General features: G+C 44.9%; 1 protein-coding gene across 1 annotated transcript in view; it reads left to right on the top strand.

Annotated features, from left to right (window-relative positions):
- The window catches only part of TOP2B (DNA topoisomerase II beta), a gene marked incomplete in the record, with an annotated part of 2,991,925 nt that overhangs the window by 1,284,154 nt on the left and 1,686,547 nt on the right, over positions 1 to 21,224 (top strand). Inside the window, 1 exon segment of the mRNA XM_044066877.1 lies at positions 1,375 to 1,480. Within this exon segment, the coding sequence (XP_043922812.1) occupies positions 1,375 to 1,480 (106 nt within the window).

Below are 21,224 nucleotides of genomic sequence, written 5' to 3'. Positions count from 1 at the left end.
ACCCTTGACTACTTGACGTCATGGAAGACGAGACAGCAACCGACGCAGGACCCAAGACTTTTTTAATCAGGCCGACTGAGGGCTACTGGAAGCAGATAACCCAAATGTGTTGACTGCAACAGTGAATACACTGAAACATCTACATTTATGGTAAGTGTACACAGTTTTACTTTCTTTTCCTTCCTTTGTGTACTTGTTACCTCCTGGGTTTTCTTAGATTGGTGTTCCTACTGGGACAGTCACTTCCGAGGATGGTACATCAGGACGTCACATTTATGCCCTACACTATGTGAGAAGCATATGCATGACATTCAGTGTATCTTAAAGCAGCAGTAGTCTCTGGTATACTTGCTGACATCAAGTTTCCACGGCAGGGAGTCCCATGCATTAAGAATACTGCTGTAGTGATGTAAATGACATCTACTATTATGGTAAGATTTTATGCAAATGTACTTTCCTTTTAGAGGCTGAAAATGTTTTCCTTTGGAACATGGTGTTACGTGTGTGTGTGTGAAGAAATTGGAGACGCAACAGTGAATGCATTTTGTGCTCTGATTTTCCACCTGGGAATGGGAATAGTTGTTAGGTTTTGCAAAGAAGCCAAGCTAATTCCCCAGTTTTTATTTTTGTTTATTTTTTGTCAAGGGTTTGCTCCTGCTGCATGCTATCGGCCCCATGTCTGTCAGTTGGGCCCATTCATTTTTTATTATTGAGGCAAGGGTTGACTGGGAGGGGCATCATTTAGGCAGCCATCAGGGTGGTTCAGAGTATTGTCTCTCTGGCCCTAAATTTCTTGTGCAACTCAGTTCATAAGGGGAAGGTGGTGCGCCTTTGGCTTAATGCTTTAGTTTACCCTTGTGTCCACAAGGGGCATTGCTAGCAAACAGTCCTGTCCTCAAGCAGTGGCTGGTGGTTTCTGTGGACTCCTTCAGGGAAGTCGCATCCACCACTTTGCTTACTGAGCAGTAACCCCCCCCCCCCCAAGAGGTGAGGATGCTACACCCATTTTGTTCGTATCTCTCCTTTCCTAGCTTTTCCAGTGCTGGGTTGTTGTTAGATCCTTTATTGCTGGGTTTCCGTCAGGGATCTGTCCCCCATGGAGCCAAACTACCTCCTTGACAATTTTATGTTGTGAAATGGCTGCCAGAGATACCATTTGCCGTGAGATAGTGGTGTATTCATTTTACTTGGAACGTACTTCATTGTTTTAATTTTGTTTGTTCTTCATTGTTGCTACCATTCTGCTTTGGTTGTGGCTGAAGGGGTCTTTTATGTCAACCTAGTTACCCATTTACCAAAAGAATAAATAAATTGATATGCATTTTCGTGGGAGGTGATGACCTGGCATTGAAACATTGTTTCTTGACTTTTCAGGCAAGCAAAAATAAACAGGAACTATCATTTTACAGTATTCCTGAGTTTGATGAATGGAAGAAGCAGACAGATACCCACAAGTCTTGGAAAGTGAAATACTACAAAGGTTTGTCTGAAAAACCTCTCTGTAGCAGTGCTAATTCAATTAGGCTGTTCACTGGCACAGAAATATCATGCACTATATGTTCATGGATATCTGTGATTTCTAGTGGTCTAGACACTTTAATCTGTATTGGTTAGTAGTGCTAGGTCCCAAATGGTAGAAACACTACTGCTTTTGTCAATATGGAAAATTTGCCATGATTTGTAGTTAACCACTGCTTTGTTTGTAGTTAACATTTTATTGTGGAGTTTGTGTGACCAGCTGTTAGAGTAGTTGACCGTCTGGATAATGCATTGAAGAATTGCACTAGGTTGAAGCTTAACTAGGTGGCTCAAAGTTAATGTTCGAGTTTACAGTGAGTGACATCCACTGTGGGAAAGATCTGTCATGAGATTTCTCTGGGCAGATGACATCTCTTAGAAGATGGTCTGCATTGATGTAGGCACATCTGTAAAGGAGGGGATGTTCAACCACCCTTCTCAGACTTCCTGTTTAAGCTGAGCAAGGATTGAAAGTAATGTTGATATTAATTTTTTCTTATAGTGTGTTGCTCATACTACAAGCATGTATTTGGAATTGAGCTCATGTTATTTGCAGCTTCTTACCTTAACTTGTTCAACTCTACTGCAGCTTGTCACTTTTCTGTTAACAGAATTCACTGTAGCAGGTTTTTTTTTCATTTTATTCTGTTTCTTGATATATATATATATATATATATATATATATATATATATATATATATATATATATATATATATATATATATATATAATATATATTTTTTTTTTAAATAAGCATGTCCTAAATCATTGTTGCTCTTCCTTTGACCAGAAGCCCATTCAACAAAACCCTAATGTACATCCTGCCAAGGGACCAAAACACAAACTGCTAAGAGATGTTTTCTGGTTAGTCAGGTTTTCATTTAAAGGCAGTACTGAGTCAATTTGGATCACATAGAATTTGGCAGGTAAGTCCAAAACTAAGGAACTGGCTTGGTTAGAGCAGAGCTCCATTTCCCTTTGTGCTTAGCACTCAAGTAACACTGCACCGTAAATTCCCTTTATTTTCCTGGGTGAAGTTGTTTCTCTAAATTATAGAGGTCCTTGACGGACTTTCCTCATGCTTAAGTGGTCTGACTGTTCATTGAGATTCTTGACATCTTTTCTGAAAGCACACTTGGTGGTCCAGCATGGGGTGCTTATAGATCATTGTTGTAACTTTATAGGATAACCTGTCACTTAAAAATTACTGGTTTAACCTAGCACTGTTTTCCTGTCTCATGACTTTAAGGCTTGGTTTAGTCATTCTTTAAACTCTCTCTAATCTTTTCATATAAATGTTAACAGTGGCTTCAGTAAGGAATGTTAAATTAGTCAGCTTCCCAAGGTTTTAACTGGAATTTCTGGAACTTTAGAAGATGTTCTTCGTGTTGCAGTCCTGACTTGTGGGATTTCCTACTGTGAAAGCCCTTGGCTGCCGCGACTACCAGAGGAAAATCTCCCTCATCCTAGGTTAGCAGACACCCTACCCTGATGTCAGTATGCTTAGGCATAAAGGGAGCCAGCTGCCACCATGACATCAGTCTTTCTTGCTGTCTGAGCCGGAAGCACTGTTTCAATGCATGAGAGAAGTATGCTAAAGCTAAGTACCTATTAGGGAACGCACTTTCTTGCTTTAACTCATGTCATATAAAATGAACCAGCTCCTTTGTGGTAAACAAATCCCACACAGAGACTTTCATACTTTGTGTGTTACTTGTCTAGGCCTGGATCACAACGTCCCTAGTTGTTGTGTTTGCAACCGTTTCAATTCTAGGACGGTTAGGAGTAGGGACGAAGTCTTAGCTAGGCATCTTAGTCTGCAGTCTTCCTCGCATCTCTCAGTGGCATCTGCTGGTCGTCCCAAGATAGAGCTTTCTAAGCTTAAGAAAGAAAAAAGACCCAAGCTTATGGCCTCGGATGACACCAGTTCACCGTCTGCCAGTCCCCCAAGGCCTGTTATCACTGAAGAGTGGCGCATTCCTCTTTTGAGACCCATTCAGAGTCTGACATGCTATCTGTTCCCTCTACTTCTACACAGGTTTTGGCTTTCAGTTCGTCACTTGGGTCTGGAGTCGCTCAGCAGACCTCTGCTTCCGACGAGCAATCTTGCACTGGCAAAGATATGAGGCATCAGCTTGCATCGGTTCTGCTTTATAAGGAGACTGGCGTCCGGATGGCAGATTTACTTAGGCCCAAGCCAAAAGCCATTCCTAAGAAGGGTTCTACCTGAGGGCCTATGCCAAGGCTTACTGGCTCCCGGACAGCAGGTTATCAGCAGGACCTGGTTAGCTTAGTTGATGACCTCATCTCCGTAGTCAGAGCTAAGCAACCACACCCTTTGCAATCTTCCCCAGGAAAAGAGAGATCCCTCACCAGACGTTTACTCTTGACCTCCAGATTCAGATGAGGATTCTGACCATGAGGTGTCTGTCTTAGAGGAGGTACCCCTACTTACTTGAGGAAAGTCTGCATTTAGCTTCACTTCCTGAAGACATATCCTTTGGGGAAACACTCCATGCCATGAGGAAACATTTTCAGTGGGAGGCACAGGAATACCCACAATCTAAAATGAGAGTTAGGGAGTTCCCTGACCTCCCAGATCACAAGCCTCTGGCTAGTCCTCCTGTTTTGGAGTTGGTAGAGGATGTTTTTATGGACTCTTCCCTAAACCCAGACACTCTACCCCCAGCCCCTCAAATAACAGACAAGTTTTACAGGGTGATGTGCTCACAGCATTACCTCTTTAAAACCCCTCTGCTGACCTAGAGGTTACTCCAGGCACCAAGGGAGATGATCTTCATGTTTCACTGTTGCAGTCATTACATTTTGGGTAATCTGCTGGCAGGTTGCCCTCAGTCGGCATAAATTTCAAAGTCTTGGGTCCTGCGTCGGTTGCTGTCTCCTCTTCCATGACATCAGGGATATAAAACAAGCAGCCGATGCCATTTTCTTCAGTCTTTCTTGCCGTGCGGTGCCCGAAGCAGAAGCATTTCGCAAGTGCTGGTTGGCCGATTCCTGAAATATTCGCGTTTGAGTTTCAGAACCGAAGTCTTCAGTAAAGTTAAGTACCCCATTGAGGGAACTTTTTTCATGCTCTATACCGATGTCAGCAAAAGTTAATAATTGTATTACTTGTGGGAAGCAAATCCCTCATAAGGATTTCCGTTTATACTGTATTCCTTGCCTAGGCCCTGATCACAACGTGCCTGGCTGTCGGTTTTGTGCCAGATTTAACCAACGCATTATTAAGCGTCGGTATATTTTTGCCTCAAAGTATTTTGGAAACAGATTTAACTACCCAGAAATGTTGGATAGCAATCAGATTACCGGAGTACATAAAAAGTGCAAAGAAAAGGACAGAGAGAGACAGTTGAGGTCCAAAACTGATGACTAAGCTTCTCCTAAGTCGGTCGCCGGTACTCAATGAGGCGCTTTCGCAGCCTTTGATACCTGCTACTTTTGAGTCGCAGGCCTCTACCGACACCCATGTGGAGAGTCAGGCATGCCTTGAGATACTAAGTATTAGACCCATGGATGTATCTCCCTCGGATGGGTCCGAAGCCGCTGAGCAGGCACCGGCTTCTGAGGGTGTATTCGGGCCTCAACATTTTTATATCAAACCGACGACAGCTGCAAAACCAAAGACAAAAATCAACTTCTAAAACTAAAAAAACTGACGCATGAGCCACCTGCACAGGCCTCTATGCCTAAAAAACAGATGATCAAAATGGTTGAAGATCTTATTACCTTGATCAGGGGTTCCCATCCCCCTCCAGATAAGAGGCCTAGGCAAAGCACTGATTATGAATCTTCAGATCAGCTTTCTATTTCTTCTGATCAGGAATTATCTATACCTCCCTATGAGGATTCTGATGCAGAGGAGTCTATACCATCTGCATCACCTCCTGAGGATTATTCATTTGGAGAAACCTTGCATACTTTGAGGGAGCATTTTCACTGGGGAGAGTCAAGATTTCTCAGAATAATCAAAAAAGAGCCTCAGGGATTTCCTTCTCCCTCAGCACAGGCCTTTAGCCATACCCCCTGTTTTAGTCATTGTGGATGATGTGTTTTCGGAGTCAAGTTTGACCTCTGATTCCTTGCCTCCGGCTCCCAGCAAGCCTGACAGATATTACAGGGTCCCTGACTCTCACAAGGTTTTATTTAGAAACCCTGCTGCTGTTTCTGAAACTATTTCACAGGGTTCAAAGGGAGTTAAAGCCTCAACAGCAAAAAATCCTACCCCCTCTGACAGAGATTCAAGGGCACTGGATAGATGGGGAAAAAAGGTTTATACATCTGCAACCTTGGCAATTAGGGCCTTAAACTGCCAGTTTCATATGCTCAAGTATCAACAACATGTTAATGGGATTGCTGAAACAGAAAATGATGTTGATTTCTGAATGTGCGGAAAATAAAGAATTGCAGGAATTATTACATGCAGCTTAACAGGTTGGAAAGCATACTTTGCAATGTGGTTTTGATATCTTAGAGGCCTCCTGCAGGGCCGCAGTTACTGGATCTGTGATTAGGAGGCATGCCTGGTTAAAAGAAGACAATTTGCCTGATCATGTTAAAGCTAAATTACTAGATGCACCTTTACAGCATGATACTATGGTTGGTATTAAGGCAATAGAGGTTTTAAAGAAAATGGAAGACAAAGCTAAGTCTATGCAAACCGTAAAGGACTTCTTACAAGTGCAGCCACCGAGATTCAGTAGACACTGGCCTACAAAAAATTGGCCCTTTCCTGTGTCAGAGCTCAAAGGGACAAATCCAGATGCCCTAAGGGTTCCAGATACCAGGCGCAAGATTCATACAGGTCAAAGCAATGGGGCGCTTCCACCTCCAAATCTGGAGGAGATAAAGCGCAAACATACAGAAAGCAATCCCAATGACTTCCCTCTGCCTACACCAAGCACTTATCTTTTGGCAGCACCCATAGGGGGAAAATTAGCACTTTTTGCTTAACTTAAGATTGGCAGTTAATAACCCAGGACAAGTGGGTACTAAACATCGTATCACAGGGATACAGATTCCATTTCCACACTCTGCCAATGGCAAATGGTTGGCCAGATCTGCCAAAAAATCAATGGGCAGAGGCACAAAAACAGGTTACATCCCTCATGGATATGGGGGCCATTCAGCCAAAACATGGGACGACCCTTCACTCTACACCTTGCCAGCCAAACCCTCACAACAGACACATTAGATTATGCATGGGGGGCCCACATGGCAGGAAGATGCATTCAAGGCATATGGACCCCAAAACAAATGCATCTGCATATCAACCAGAAAGAGATGCTAGCTGTTCAAAATGCCCTGACAGCCTTCAAGGACTTAGTTCATCCAGGACAACTACTGATAAAGACTGACAACACCACGGTCATGTGGTACATAAGCAGGGGGGCACGCACTCAAACCCCCTTTGCAGATTAGCCATGGCACTGTGGGACACAGCTTTGACTTACCAAATACATCTTCAAGCTCAATTACTGCCAGGAAAACAAAATACTCTTGCCGACGACTTAAGCAGAAACCTTTTGGATCCTCACGAGTGGAAACTAGATCCACAAGTCTTCAGCATGATAACAAAGAAATGGGGGAGCCCAGACATAAACCTATTTGCCTCTCCTCAAAATTACCAATTGAAAAGATTCTGCACAAGGACTTATCACAGACAAGCATGGAAAGTGGACGCCCTATCCTTCAGTTGGAAAAACCTGTCAGTTTATGCCTTTTCTCCTCTGCCTCTTCTTCCCAAGGTCCTCCTAAAAGTCAGACAAGAGAAACCAAAGATGATACTAATTGCCCCGGACTGGCCCCCGCCAATACTGGTACCCAGTCCTAAGGAACTTGTCTCAATACCCAGCTTGGACCTTACCTCAAAGACCTCAACTATTGTCCCAGCAAAACAATCAGATCCTGCACAGTCAACTCTAGACACTGAACCTGGCAGCATGGCTGATCATATAGTTGTACAAACAACACCTCTCAGTAAAGCTGTGATGGATGTCATTTTAGAAGCCAGAAAGCCTAGTACTAGAAAGTCTTATGCTGATAAATGGAAGAGATTCTGTGCTTGGAATCAAGCACAAGGAACTGACATAGCAGAACCAGATATTCCTCAGATATTACAATACTTGACTGAGATGCTTGACAAAGGCCTATCTTTCTCATCAATTAAAATCCATGCCTCTGCCATTTCGTCTCATTATAATACAGAGCCACCTATCTTTTTTCATCCTTCACTAAAGCAGTATCTTAGAGGAGCCAAAAATTTAAGGCCTCCTAGAAGATCACCAATACCTGCATGGGATCTAAATTATGTGTTGGAAAAGCTCACCCTGCCTCCATTTGAACCAGCTGCTACTGCTGATATAAAGTTCTTATCATGGAAAATAGCTCTGCTACTAGCAATTACTTCAGCAAGAAGAGTCTCAGAGCTGCAGGCCCTCATGGCTGTGGAGCCTTTTATCATATTTTACCCAGACAGGGTGTCTCTGAGGACAAATCCAACATTTATGCCTAAGGTGGTTTCCAGTGTGGCCATAAACAAACTATTCATCTGACAACTTTTTATCCAAATCCGCAGAACAGGGGTGGGGTGGGGGGGGGGGGGAGTTCTGCATTCCTTGGATGTACACAGACAGCTAAGATTCTACTTTAGCAGGACTAAAGCTCTAAGAAAAACTGAGCAATTGCTAGTGAAATATGCTGTAGGATCAAAGTGGATAAGCCGCTGTATTCGTTTCTGCTACTTACACCATGGTAAACCTGTGCCCAAGGGCATTAGGTCTCATTCCACCATTGTTGCAGCTACTTCAGCAGCCTTTCTCAGAGGAGTACCAACCAAAGACATTCTAGAGGGTGCTACTTAGAGTTCTGTACACACCTTTACAAAGCATTATCATTTGCATGTCTACTCTAAGTCTAGGGCAGGCTTTGCCACTGCAGTTCTGCCAGGGCCTTGTAGCCGCACCTAATGCTGTTTTGATCCAGCCTCCCAACAATAGCTTTGAGATTCTACCCAAATGTAATGACTGCAACAGTGAAACATGAAGAACATAGTACAGTTGTGTACACTTACACTGCTCGAGTGTATTCACTGTTGCAGTCCAGGTTACCCCCCCCCCCCCTTTTGTTCTGGAGTTTATCTTCCTTTATCTTCTTCAACCTATGTGGTGTATTTGCTTGTAGATGAAGGTAAAGTTTATATTGATGCATGTATATATTGTGTGTATATATATATATATATATATATATATATATATATATTTTTTTTTTTTTTTTTTTGCTACCTTTTTGGGGGCACCTGACATCTGGGGCAAGAAAAACTTAAAAAAAAAAAAAATAATAAAATGGCGTTGGCTGCTTGTTTTATACCCCCCTGACGACCTGACGTCATGGAAGAGGAGACAGCAACCGACGCAGGACCCAAGACTTTGGAATTCAGGCTGAATGAGGGCAACCTGCCAGCAGATTACCCCAAATGTAATGACTGCCACAGTGAATGCACTCGAACATCTACATTTATGGTAAGTGTACACAACTGTACTTTAAGGTTAGCTTTTCTAAGAACCCTATACCTACTGCCAAGGAAAGCAGGGCACTGGATAGGTTTGTTAAAAAAAAAAAAAAAAAAAAAAAAAAAAGTCTACACTACCACTACCCTAGCCATGAGAGTCCTTGGCTGCCAGTTCCATATGGTAAATACCAGCAAAGTATTTTAGATAAAATGAAGCGAAAGATTTTCTCCTCTGAGGACAAGAACATTACTACGGAACTGTTGGATCTGTGCCATTCCAGTTTCCAGGTGGCTATACACTCTTTACACTGTGGCTTTGATGCTGTGGAGTCCTCTAGCCAAGCTGCTGCATCTGGCTCTGTAATTAGAAGGCATGCTTAGCTTAGGGAACAGACCCTACCAGACCATGCCAAATCCAAACTTCTAGATGCTCTCCTGGACAAGGACTTCCTTTTTGGGCCAAACGCTGAGGCTATCTTAAAAATATATGGAAGATAAAGCAAAATCTATGCAAACTGTCAAGGACTTCCTTCAAGTTCAGCCTTCTAGGTTTAGTAGGAATTTCCCCACTAAACTGTGGTCCTTTCCCTCTCAATCAAAAAGTAGCCAGAGGAAACCTCATGGAGAAAGGCCTGAAAGGCAGCAGCAGTCACAAAGGCCAGGGCAATGGTCCTCACGAACCCCCAGGCAGGGAAGTTCTAGCCGACAGGGCCCTAGCAGAGAGCAGCAGTGACCCCCCCCCCCGCCCCCATAGAAAACACAGAAGGAAGATTAGGAAGAAGACTATCCCTTTTCAAAGAAAACTGGTCCCTTGTTACTTCAGACAAGTGGATTCTGAGAATAATGTCAGGTGGGTACATTCTCACTTTCAAAGCTCCATTAAGATACTCAAGCTTACCCAGATGTTCCACAAAATCAGAGAGTAGAGACCATTTCCCAGATTCACAACCTATGCTCGCAGGGTTCAGTGGAACCAGTACCAGATCACCAGAGGGGGAAAGGATTCTGTTCCAGGCTATTCCTTGTATCCCGAAAAGAAGGCTTGTAGGTGCCTTTTTCTAGATCTGTTCACCCTCAGTCGGTTCCTGCTGGTACCAAAGCTCGAAATGCTGACCCTTCAAAAACTTCTTCCCTTAGTAGTCCTCCTGCCCCCACCCCCAGGCTGTAATGGTCACCGTATGCCTAAAACAAGCTTGCATGTACATTCCTATAGAGGGATCATGCAGAAGTTTTCTTCGCATCAGGGCAGGTACCAGTCACTTTTAATTCTCTGCACTGCCCTTTGTCTTGTCTGCTAATCCCTGGGTCTTCATAAAGTGTTTAGCCGCTGTGATCACCTTCTGCAGAACAAAAGGAATTCTAATTTACCACTACCTGGACAACGGCCTCATTCAAGCCACAAGTCAGCCAAATTTCCTCACGGATCTGGCCTTCACTCAGACCCTCCTCACCTCCTTTGGGTTCACCATAAATCTCTGCAACTCCAACACAGACCCATCCATCAGTATAATTTTCCTGAGTCCAGTAAATATCTCCTTCTTGACGCAATACTTCCAAGGCATTATTCAGAGACAGTGCCTCTCAGCAAGGGAATTCCTCAGACCGTTAAGCTTCATGGTTTCTTGTATCCTCATGATTCCTCTGGCCAAGGCTATACATGAAGCTTCAGTGGTACTTCAAGAATCTGTGGTGCCAGCACTCAGTCCCTGGAGACAGAAGTCCCATTGATCCCTTGCCTCAAAGAAAAAATTGTGCGGAGGACACACGCATGTGTCCAGAACCTGGGTCTCCCCTTCAGGATCATCCCTCAGGACCAAACTCTTACCACAGATACTTCAGAGACAGCATGGGAAGCTCATTTCCAACACCTTCAGTCTCAAGGCAGATAGGAAGCTCAGTTCAGACACAAGCACATAAACTGGAAAGAACTGATGGCAGTGCACAAGAGCCTAGTGACTTTCAAAGATCAGTGGAAACCCGGAGTCCTGCTTTTCAAAACAGACAACACTACAGTAATCTGGTACATAAACAGGGGGCACCCACTCTTGGCCTCTATGTCATCTAGCGATGCAGGTCTGAGAGACAATTCACTCTCTGGGGTTGCACCTCATGGCACAATATCTCCCAGAGACTCAGAACACTGTAGCAGATAATCTCAGCAGACACCTGCTGGATCTTCACAAGTGGCATCTGCATCGGGAAAAGTTTCTCAGCGTAGCTCACAAGTGGGGGTCCGCACAGGTAGACCTCTTAGCCACCAAAGAACATGCTCAACTGAAAAGGAGCAAAGCTACCTGCAGCCTGGAGAACAGATGCTTTCCCCTTCCTTTTTAGTTGCCTATTTCTTTGTTTCATTCCCTGCCTCTTCTTCCAGTGGTTCTTGTAAAAAGGCTGGAAAGATGCCCCAAAATTCATCCTGATGGCTCCAGACTGGCCCAGGCATCACTGGTATCCTCTGCTGCTGAGTTTCACCAATGAAAAACCATGGCAGTTAACACAGACACTGGACCTTCTGACTCAGGACAGTGGGAGGTTTATCCCTCCCAACAAACTGTCAGCCTGCATAATTCCTCAAAATGACACTCTGAGCACTCCCTAAGTAGACAAGTTCAAGACATCCTCAAAGAGACAAGAAGGCCTAAGTACTAGGAAATCATACTCTGCCAAATGGAAAAAGGTTATCTGTTTGGTGTTGGCAGCAAGGCCACAATCCCAAATCAGCCAATATCTCTCCCATTGTAGACTACTTGGCTATGCTAGTGGACAGAGGCCTAGCCCTTTCTTCCGTCAAGATTCATACCTCTGCCATTCAACCCACATCCCTGTTCTTCCTCCTGTCTTTTCTAACCCCCTGATGAAACAATTCCTTAGGGTAACGGCCCACATCAGACTTTCCAGAATACAACCCACACCTCCATGGGACCTCAGTTTTGTCCAAGAAACATTGACACTGCCCCCCCTCCCCCCCCCCCTTGAACCAGCAGCTGCTGCTGAGTTAAAATTCTTAGCCAGTGAAATGGCAGTCTTATTTATCACCTCAGCTAGAAGGGTCTTTGAGTTACAAGGTGTCATGGCAGTGCCCAGGCACAGTATCATTTGGGACTAATCCATCCTTTATGACCAAGGTGGTCATAGATACATCCTTTAATCAAGCCATACACTTGCTCATCTTCTTCCCCAAATGTAAGAGCAGGGAGGAGAGAATCCTTCACTCCTTGGATGTGCACAGACAGCTTCACTACTACCTTGACAAAAGTAAATCTTTACAGGAAATCAGACCAGCTCCTTGTTTCAGTGGCCTCTGGCTCTGAAGAGAAACCAGTTTCCAAACAGACCATCTCCAAGTGGATCTCTCACTGTATTTTGTTTGCTACAACCACCATGGCAGAAAGCTTCCTGAACCTGTAAGGACCAACTCCACATGGGCTCTACTTCTTTCCTGAAAAGAGTACCTACCAAAGACATTTTGGAAGCTGATAATTTGCCATCTGTTCATACGTTTACCAAACACTGTAAAGTATCTGCTTTCTCCAAGTCTTGAGTGGGATTTACCACTGCCATTTTGCAGGGCATCCTCATTTCCCCATAATTGTCCTTCCACCCTCTTCTAAGTTTTTGGGAATCATCCCATAAGACGGCACTGCAACAGTGAAACATGAACATAGTACATTTGTGTACGATTACCATAAATGTAGATGTTCAAGTGTATTCACTGTTGCAGTCTTTCCCTCCATACTTCCCCCATTCTTTGCCTTTGTCCCTTGCTTATGCTTCATGCTGGAGGCTCCTGCCTACTAAGGGGCAAAAACAACTGCTGTCATGGTGTCGGTTGGCTCACTTTATGCTTAAGCATACTGATGTTAGGGTATGGTGTCTTCCATCCTAGGAGTTTGGAGATTTTTACTCTGGTAGTTGGCCCGGCCAAGGGCTTCCACAGCAGGAAATCCCGCAAGTCAGGAATGCAACAGCTAACACATTCGAACATCTACATTTATGGTAAGTTTACACAAACTGTACTCTCTTCATAGTGAAAGTGATTGCAGAGGACCATCTCATTTGGTCTGCACATTATTCTGGCCTGTGAGTAAGTTACCATCACAAATCAGCTTGTGCTCAATTTTGTCCTGTCTGCGTAAAAGTTTATGGCCTAATTTGTATTCCACGTGTTTTTTGCTTCCTTCAAAAGTATTGCATTTAATGTTATAGTTTTAGGATTCAGGTCAATTATGCAATAGTAGGATCTTTGCTGTAGGTGGAATTCAGTTTCTGACCAGAGTTGTAGAATTCTTCTGACCAGAGTTGTAGAATTCTTCTCTCCCTATGTAGGCTATCTGCCAGAAGTTTCCATATCATGATATAAAGGGGAATGTACAGCCAGACATCATTGTGTCTTTTTGCATGGTATTATGCACACATTCCTTATAGTCTGTTATGCCAGGCCAAGAGTAGAAGACATAAGTACCCCATAGGAGATGTTCCTTTTTATTGAGTCGCTGTGTAGAGACTGTCAGTATCCCTCAATGTCCTTCTATTCCAATGTTGCAGTATTCTAGGTGTGGGATTTCCTGCCCTCAGGCGACTCGTACAACAGCGTTTATACAAAAGCTTCAGCTTGGCTGCTGTAGACTGCGTGGGACGTCACATGTAGGGCCTTAAACCAAGAGGCTTTAAATGTGACATCTGCACGCACAATCCTCCGAACTTTCCAGCCGCAGAAGACATTTGCATTGTACGATTGCTTCTTCACAAACGTTGCATCTTAAAGATAAGTAGCCTTTTGGGTTTCAAATTTTCTTATTTTTGACGATTGTTTCAGCTAACGCTTGGTTGTTGTAGCCTTTAGCTAATGTCAGGAAAAAAGGGAAAGTGCCAATGTGGGTGCCAGATACCCCATAAGGATGCCCATGACAGGTGTGTTTTTTGCCTAAGCCGGGAACATGATCACTCCTGCACAATTTGTCAATCGTTTGTGACTAAGACCTTGATCATCCATCTAGCCACGTTAAATCCCTACCTCAAGAACCAATGCCTGAAACGGTTAGCCCTTAGGATGGATCCTGCATCGAAGGCTGCACCTGAATCTTTGCGCAAGAAGGCCAGGGTTCTTAGGCCTTCTTTGCCTGCCGCTCCGCTTTTCGACACACCGCCAACTGCTGATCTAGGGGTTGAGGCGCTCTTGGAGGATCCATCGACTGCAGCGACGTCCCTCGAGAAAGCCATTTTGCAGCCGAAGACTGGCACGTCCTCTGAGCTCACTCAGATATCGACACCTGTCGAGGTTGAGGGCAAACTAGTTTTGGTGGTACCTCCGGCAGGGATCCAATCGTCAGATGTGCTAATCTCCAGTCCCGACGTCAGGCCACTGTCTACTTCCTCTCTGGCCAAAAAGAAGCAGGAAACTAAACATACCTACTTCTCTTCAGAAGTCACACCGGATTGGCAGGCCTTCGGTTCCTGTCTCTTGCAGACCTTCATGGCCCTTAGGCCTTTAGCCTCAGGCACTTCCTCCCTGCCTCTTAACCCTAGGCCTGTCTCTGCTTCTTCCCACCCATCCATAACCTCTCAGGTCAGGGAAGAAGAACATGACTCTTCTTTCTCCATCAGAGGAGTCCATTTCTTATGTTTCCCAGATTGCCTCCCCGCAGGAACATTACTCTTCTGATGAGGAATCTGTGTAGGGGGGACACTTTCCCCCTGAGGACATTACTTTTGGTGAGACCATCACCAAGATGAAGGATTGCTTTAACTGGGTCACTTCCCAAATGACTGACACCCAAAAAAGGTACTTTGAACTGCTGCAGGTGGAATCACCCTCACCTCCAGCAGTTCCCCCTGTTCTGCCTGCTTACTTGGATGTCTTCAATGCGGCCTGTAAGGCCCCTGACTCCCAGCCTCCGGCCCCTCTTTAATGTACCAGAGGACCACAAATTCTTAGTTAAGCCACCCTTGGCGGACCCAGCTGTTGTTGCCACCACGACTGATAAGTAATCTAGACTGTGCCCTCTGCCTCCCTACTACCCACTGACAAAGGCAGTAAGTACATGGATAGAATGGAGGAAGATGCACACTTCTACTTTGGCTTTCAGAGCCATAAATTATCAGACCCACATGACCAAGTATGCATTAGACTTGGTCTCTCAAACCTCCTCCTTGCTGACTTCTTTGCCTGACGGTCCCAGCAAGACGGACATCTCATCCAAACTTTCCTTGGCCCAACAGGTAGCCAGGCACTCCATAAGGTACAGCTACGATACTGCAGAAGCATCTTCCAGGTCTGCAGCATCTGCTTCAGCCCTCAAGAGGTATTCATGGCTAAGACTGTAGAGTCTCCCCAAGGACGTCAAGGCTAATATCCTGGACGACCCTCTGGACCACAATGTGCTGTTTGGAAAACAATCCACTGACCTTTTCAAAAATCTACAAGAAAAAAGAGAAGTACTCCAGGAAAGTGAGCACCTGCTGGTGTTGCCCATACCCAAGTTTTATAGGAATTACTCTGCTAAAGCCACCTTTGTAAGACATACTCCACAGCTCTGCTCTTCCAGATCCAGGAGAGGGGCCAGAAGACCTATTAACTCCAGATCCTCTGCTCCACCACAGCAACCCAGACAGCCCTTTCAGGACAGAGGAGGCCCCAGTAATGCGACTGCCTTGCCCACCTCCCCCTCTCAGCCCTCCTTTCTCATTGTCTCTCCGTTTGACAATCCATCACTTCAGACCATTGGGTCTTAAACATTATCCAAAAAGGGTACTTCCTGTCCTAGAAAGAGAAGCCACCCAGAAGATGCATCCCTTCCCTCCCCAAAAACCAGGCGCGTCTCATGCCACAAGTTGTGGGAGATCTTCTACAGCTAGGTACCATAGAACCTGTTCCTCCAGGACAAGAAGGAAAAGGGTTTTACTCCAGTCTCCTCCTCTTCCCAAAAAAGACAGCCCCTGGAGTCCCATCTTAGATCTGTCCTTTCTAAACCTACATCTTCCGGTACCCTCCTTCAAAATGCTCTCTCTCTCCCCACCTTGCTGCCTCTCATTCCAGCCAAGGCCTTCATGGTCACCCTAGACCTAAAGGAAGCCTAACTGCACATACCCATCAGGAGTTCCCACAGACAGTTCCTACATTTCTCTGGCCCTTCCTCTCATTTCCAATTTACTTGTTTGCCTTTTGGTTTATCCACATCCCCTAGGGTCTTTACAAAGTGGCTAGCCCCAACCATTGCCTTCTGCAGAACTCAAGGGATACAAATTTACCCTTATCTGGACGATGTCCTGATTCTATCAGAGTCAAGGGATACTCTATTAAAGCATCTACATTTCACCATGTCCCTTCTGCAGAACCTAGGATTCACCATCAACCTCCCCAAATCCTCTCTGATCCCAAGCCAGGACAAGATTTTCTTCAGCTACAGAATCAGAATAGACCCAATGAAGGCCTTTCTACCTCAGGACAAGGTTCTGTCTTTAACTTCCCACTTCCAGGAAGCTCTACTATCCCGAAAGGTGACGGTAAGGCATTTTCTTCGTTTCCTGGGTTTGATGGCAGCAACCATCCCCATGCTACCTCTGGTAAGAATGCACATGTGCAAGCTGCAGTGGTTCCTGAAAAAGCACCTGGTCCCAGCACCTACATCCCTGGAGCAGGCCACCCCCCCCCCCTCATTTCCTGTCTGAAAACAGAAATCAACTGGTGTACCCAACAAGTGAAATTGAACGCAGAGCTCCCACTACAGCCCCCCACCCCAACCAAAGTTATGCATACAGATGCCTCATATTCACGTTGGCTAGCAATTCTGGCCTCTTATAAGATTTAGAAAAAATGGCATCTGTCTTTTCAGGCCAAACACGTCAGTATCAGGGAAGTGACAGCAGATGTTTTTCGTGTTTCACTGTTGCAGTCATTACATTTGGGTAATCTGCTGGCAGGTTGACCTCAGTCGGCCTGAATAACAAAGTCTTGGGTCCTGCGTCGGTTGCTGTCTCCTCTTCCATGACGTCAGGTAGTCAGGAGTATAAAACCTGCAGCCGACACCATTTTATTCAGTCTTTCTTGCCGCGCGGTGCCCGAAGCAGAAGCAGTTTGCAAGTGCTGGTTGGCCGACTCCTGAAATTTTCGTATTCGAGTTTCAGAACCGAAGTCTTCAAATTAACGCTAAGTACCCCATTGGGGAAACTTTTTCTTGCTCCTTACTGATGTCAGTAAAAGTTGTTAATTGCATTACTTGTGGGAAACAAATACCTCATAAGGATTTTCATTTGTACTGTATTCCTTGACTAGGCCCAGATCACAACATGCCTTTCTGTCAGATGTTCATCGTGTTTCACTGTTGCAGTCATTACTCTTAGGTTATCCTGCTGGCAGGCTACCCTCAGTCTGCCAGAATTCCAAAGTCTAGGTCCGGCGTTGGTTGCTGTCGCCTCTTCTCTGACGTCAGTGCGCCAGGGTTATAAAAGATGCAGCCCACGCCATTTTCTTCTGTCTTTCTTGCCAAACGGTGCCCGAAGCAAAAGCAGTTCGCAAGTGCCGGTCGACCAACTCCTGAGATTTTCGAATCCAAATTTCAGAACCGAAGTCTTCATTAAAGCTAAGTACCCTGTTGGGGAAACTTTTTTCTTGCTCCAGACCGATGTCAAAAAAAGTTAACAATAGTATTTCTTGTGGGAAGCAAATACCTCATAAGGATTTTCACTCTTACTGTATTCCTTGCCTAGGCCCTGATCACAACGTTGCTAGTTGTCGGTTTTGTGCTAGATTTAACCAACGCACTGTCAAGCGTCTGTTCGATTTTGCATTTCATTACTTTGGCCGAATATTTAATTATATAATGCCGTCGGACCAGCCGACAACCGGAGTTCACAAAAAACGCAAGGACAAAGAAAAGGATAGGCATCCAAGGTCCAAAACCGACGACGAAGCCTCTATTAGGCCAGTCGCCGGTTCTCAGTGAGGCGCTTTCGCAGCCCCTGGCGCCTGCTACCTCAGAGCCACAGGCCGCTTCTGACTCCCACGTGGAGCCGACTGGGCCTCTGGATCCTCAAGGTATTGTACACTCGGAAATCATTCCCTCAGATGGGTCCGGAGCCACTGAGCAGGCATCGGCTTCTGAGGGTGTCTTCAGACCTACACAACTATATATAAAGCCATCCTCAGCTTCAAAGACTAAAGCAGCAATAAAGACAAAGAAACAAGTACAGCATTCTCCTACACAGACTACCATGCCTAAAAAACAGATGCTCAAAATGGCCGAAGACCTAATTACTTTGATCAGGTGCTCCCATCCCCCTCCTGATAAGAGGCCTAGGCAAGAGACAGAGTATGATTCTTCTGATCAAGTTTCTATTTCCTCTGATTCCTCTTCTGAACAGGATTACTCCATGATTCCCTATGAGGATTCTGATTCTGATGCTGAAGAATCCATTCCTTCAGCCTCTCCTCCTGAGGATTATTCTTTTGGGGAAACCCTGCATACCATGAGGGAGCATTTCCACTGGGAGAGCCAAGATTATTCTGAATCTAAGAAAAAGCTCAGAGACTTCCTGTTACTTCCTCAGCACAGACCCCTTGCTATTCCACCTGTTGTAGATGATGTATTTTCAGAGTCCGGCTTGTCCCCAGACTCCTTTACCCCCTGCACCTGCTAAGCCAGGCAGATACTACAGGGTCGCGGATTCCCATAAATTCCTATATAAAAACCCCGCTGCTGACCCAGAAACTATATCTCAGGGTCCCAAGGGGGTTAAAGCTTCCACTGCAAAAAAACCCTGTTCCCTCTGATAGGGATTCCAGGGATCTAGACAGATTGGGGGGAAAAGTCTACACTTCTGCTACCCTGGCTGTAAGGGCTTTAAATTGTCAGTTTCATATGCTTAAATATCAGCATTATTTAATGTCACTGCTTACATAGAAATTGTTGACAAATACTGAATGTTCAGATAACAAGGAATTGCAGGATTTATTGCATGCAGCTGAACAAGTGGGAAAGCATACTTTGCAATGTGGTTATGATCCACTGGAGGCCTCTTGCAGGGCCGCTGTTACAAGTTCTGTTATTAGAAGGCATGCTTGGTTAAAGGAACAGACTCTGCCTGATCATGTTAAAGCAAAATTATTAGATGCACCATTACAGCATAATACTTTGTTTGGTACTAAAGCAGAAGAGGTGTTGAAAAAAATGGAGGATAAAGCAAAATCCATGCAGTCAGTCTTTGATTTCCTACAGGTACAGCCACCCAGGTTTAGCAGGAACTGGCCTTCCAAAAATTGGTCCTTTCCAGTGTCAGACCACAAAGTGGCAGATACAGGCGTCCCAGAGGCAGATCTCAGCCCCAAGGCTCATACAGGCCTAAACAATGGGGTGCTCCTACCTCCAAAAGCGGAAAAGACAAATCACAACCTTACAGGAAACAGTCCCAATGACTTTCCTCTACCAGTACCAAGCACTTTTCTTTTGGCAGCCCCCTTAGGGGGAAAACTAGCACTTTTTCATCAACTTGACAAATGGTTACCCAAGACAAATGGGTCCTGAACATAGTGTCCCAAGGCTACAGGTTCCATTTTCACACTCTACCAAGGTCAAAAGGTATGCCAGGCCTGCCACACAATCAATGGGCAAAGGCACAAAAACAAATTACAGCCCTCATGGACATGAGGGCCATTCAGCGAGTACCACAACAAGACCAGGGGCAAGGATTTTACTCAATACTTTTCCTAGTACCCAGAAAGGGCAAAACCTGGAGACCAATACTGAACCGGTCTATACTAAATACTTTTCTGGAAGTTCCAAAATTCAAGATGTTGACTCTACAGCAGCTACTGCCCATGCTGGGCAAGAAGGCTTGGCTCGTAACTTTGTACCTAAAAGAGGCATACCTGCATGTTCCAATCAGACAGTCTTGCAGAAGATACCTCAGATTCATAGCTGGCTCAATGCATTGCCAGTTCTCTGCACTGCCCTTTGGCTTGTCTACTGTGCCCAGGCTCTTCTCAAAATGCCTGGCACCAGTAATTGCGTTTTGCAGACAAAAAGGAATTCAAATATATCCCTACTTGGACGACTGCCTAATTCAAGCAGAGAACAAAGACATTCTTCTAAAGCATCTGGCGTTTGTAAAAAGATTACTAATTGTCTTAGGGTACACAGTAAACAAAAAGAAATCAAAACTAGTTTCCTCTCAAGAGATAATATTCCTGGGTGCAAGCTTAAATACAACTGCCCAGATGGCTTATCTCATGCCAGACAGACAAAAGCAACTGACTTCTTACTTCAAGAAATTGGCAACAAAAACCCACCTATCTGCAAGAAAAATCCTGTAGGCCTTGGGTTTCATGGCATCCTGCATTCTACTAATTCCATATGCCAGACTTCATATGGGGAAACTACAATGGTATCTAAAAAGTGTTTGGACTCCGCATTGCCACAGCCTGGAGACAGTAATTACACTCATTCCCTGCCTGCAACAGGAGTTTCGATGGTGGGCAGAAGCCTGTCACCACAACAAGGGTCTGCCATTCAGTTTACCCACAGCTGGGCAGACACTGACAACGGATGCATCAGATTATGCCTAGGGAGCCCATATGGCAGGAAAATGTATTCAGGGCACATGGCCTGAAAACCAGATGCATCTTCACATCAATCAAAAAGAGATCCTAGCTGTTCAAAATGCCCTGACAGCTTTCAAGGACCTGCTTCATCCAGGACAGTTACTGATAAAGACAGACAACACTATGGTCATGTGGTACATAAACAAGCAGGGTAGGTACACATTCCTACCCCCTCTGCAGACAAGCAATGACCTTATGGGACACAGCATTGGCTTTTCAAATTCACCTGCAAGCACAATTCCTTCCAGGAAAAACAAATACTCTTGCAGACAAACAAAGCAGAAACCTCATGGATCCCCACGAATGGAAACTGGATCCACAAGTCTTCAGCATGATAATAAGGAAATGGGGATGCCCAGACATAGATCCATTTGTCTCCCCTCACAACGCCAATTGCAAAGATTTTGCACAAGGATTTATCACAAGCAAGCATGGAAAGTGGATGCCCTATCCTTCAGCTGGAAAATCTAACGGTATATGCTTTTCCCCCACTGCCTCTCCTTCCCAGGGTACTCCTAAAGGTCAGACAAGAGAAGCCAAAAATGATACTGATTGCAAAAGACTGGCCATGCCAGCATTGGT

This window comes from Protopterus annectens, chromosome 3.part1 (genome assembly GCF_019279795.1).
Source record: "Protopterus annectens isolate FY-2018-M chromosome 3.part1, PAN1.0, whole genome shotgun sequence".
NCBI classification, from domain to species: Eukaryota; Metazoa; Chordata; order Ceratodontiformes; family Protopteridae; genus Protopterus; species Protopterus annectens.
The sequence above is the reverse complement of the archived record's forward strand: the minus strand, read 5'-3'. Positions and strand labels throughout refer to the sequence as shown.